The sequence below is a fragment of the Sinocyclocheilus anshuiensis genome, unplaced genomic scaffold, assembly GCF_001515605.1.
Source record: "Sinocyclocheilus anshuiensis isolate Anshui unplaced genomic scaffold, SAMN03320099.WGS_v1.1 scaffold850, whole genome shotgun sequence".
In the NCBI taxonomy this organism is placed as follows: domain Eukaryota; kingdom Metazoa; phylum Chordata; class Actinopteri; order Cypriniformes; family Cyprinidae; genus Sinocyclocheilus; species Sinocyclocheilus anshuiensis.
Genome location: NW_015537937.1, coordinates 1406525 through 1408466, shown reverse-complemented (window position 1 = coordinate 1408466; position 1942 = coordinate 1406525). Strand labels below are relative to the sequence as shown.

Genomic DNA, 1942 nt, shown 5'->3' with positions numbered 1-1942 from the left:
ATCCTAGGTGTATATGACTTTCTTCTTTCAGACGAATCCAGTTGGAGTTATATTAAAAATTGTCCTGGCTATTCCAAGCTCTATCATTGCAGTCAGCGGGTATTGCAGTGCTTCAGTCCAAAAGAAGTTAAATAAAAAGCGCCCATGCATAAAATAAAGTGTCTCCGGGGGGTGAACAAAGGCCTCCTGTAGCGAATCGATGCGTTTTTGTAAGAAATATATCCATATTCAAAATGTAATAATCACTTTAATCTAGCTTGCGCCAGCAGTTGTACACAGAAGCAGTTCCGGGAGCATGACGTATGAGGTCAGCATTGCGCATGCACCGGTGAGTCTCGTGAAAACCAACGTCTCCTCTTAGCTTATATTATTTAACTTCTTTTGAACTGAAGCAATGCAACACCCGCTGACTGCAATGATAGAGCTTGAAAGATCAAAGACAATTTTTAATATAACTCCGACTGGATTCGTCTGAAAGAAGAAAGTCATATACACCTAGGATGCCTCAGGGGTGAGTAAAACGCAGCCTAATTTTCATTTTTGGGTGAACTAACCCTTTAACTATGCTATGGCATCATGGTCAGAAACCAGATTTTATTCCCTTTTTTACTTTGCTGAACACAAACAACAATAAATCTTCTTTTGACACTTTCACTCATAACTCCAGTTTTGTGCTTACCTTCACCTTGAAGACTATGACATTTTCATCACAAATTATCCTGTTAAAAAGCTTACAGGTTGGTTCTTAATATTGTGCTTTGCCTCCTCGAGCAGCAATGTCTGTTCACAGCCTTTTTTTGATAGCTGTGCTTTTGCAGAGTAGTACGTAATAAAAAGAAAACTCAATTTTTAGGATCTCTCAACTTAAAATAAAAAATCTAATTATGTAAACTTATAAAAAGGCTGCAGTTGCATGTAAAGATACAACTACAGCTGCAGTTTCATGTAAAGATTAAGATAGTGTGTCTTACCGTTTCAGCTCCCAAAGTCTGTAAACCTGTGTATGTTCTGTCAAGCTGAGGGAGAACAAATAAAAGATAAATAACAGAAACATTAAAGAGCAGTCTTTGCTGCAGAGTATCTAAGAGGTTGATGGGTGAACAAAAGTACTTTAATCTGCAAACTAGCCTATTCTTTTTTCTTGACATCTTGATTCATCTCCCTTTATTTTATCTTTGTTATTTTAACCAATAACAAAAGGGATTGCTGTGACAACAAATAAAGAAGAAAGGAAATATCAACAGACAGGATGCTTTATAAAATCGACCATTTCAACTTTAGACTCAGAGAACCTAAAAACGATAGATTACATAAAACATAAAACGATAGATTTGTGTAGACATATTCTATTATGCACAATCTGCACACACACAAAAATAAATTTTAAATAAACAGAAGGGGATGTCATCTAATGTCTGAATTTTCCACAAAAAAGTACAAAGAAAGATAAAGAGGGAGAAAAGGAAAGATGAAAAGGGCAACAAAAGGGTTCAAAGAGAGCATGTATGCAAGCGGTCAGTAACTGTCTGACCTTTAAGTGGTGGATGATGTCGATACGTTTGTTCCGTTGGTCTTTAAAGTGAATCTGCACACGGACAGGAAACTCTCCCCACCCTCGACGGGTCAGGTGGAATGGTGGCTCACTAAACACACACACACAAACAAACAGAGTTTAAAGGGGTCATATGATGCGATTTCAATTTTTCCTTTCGTTGTGAAAGCGAAACTACTTTGTTTGGCCTTCCAAAAGAGGACAATATCCGCTTCGTCATGTCTAGAGCTGATCCATGCTGGTCGCTGAGGAAATACATCAACTTCGTGCTGTCGATGGCCGGATCGGCTTTCACCGTGGACGAAGTGGAGTCCAGTCCAGGGTCGTCACATGTGGTTGCCGCAAGCCCTCCGGACGCTCCTTCGTCGAATCCGCCGGCCGCGCCGTTCT

The 1942-nt window shown here is 39.4% G+C and overlaps 1 protein-coding gene across 1 annotated transcript in view; it reads right to left on the bottom strand.

The window, feature by feature from the left end:
- LOC107660269 (YEATS domain-containing protein 2-like) overlaps positions 1 to 1942 on the bottom strand; it is a 38892-nt gene that overhangs the window by 27502 nt on the left and 9448 nt on the right. Inside the window, exons 8-9 of the mRNA XM_016449548.1 lie at positions 1532 to 1643; positions 972 to 1016 (exon numbers count right to left, since the gene is read on the bottom strand). Coding sequence (XP_016305034.1) covers positions 972 to 1016; positions 1532 to 1643 — 157 coding nt within the window. The remainder of the gene's footprint in view (positions 1 to 971; positions 1017 to 1531; positions 1644 to 1942) is intronic.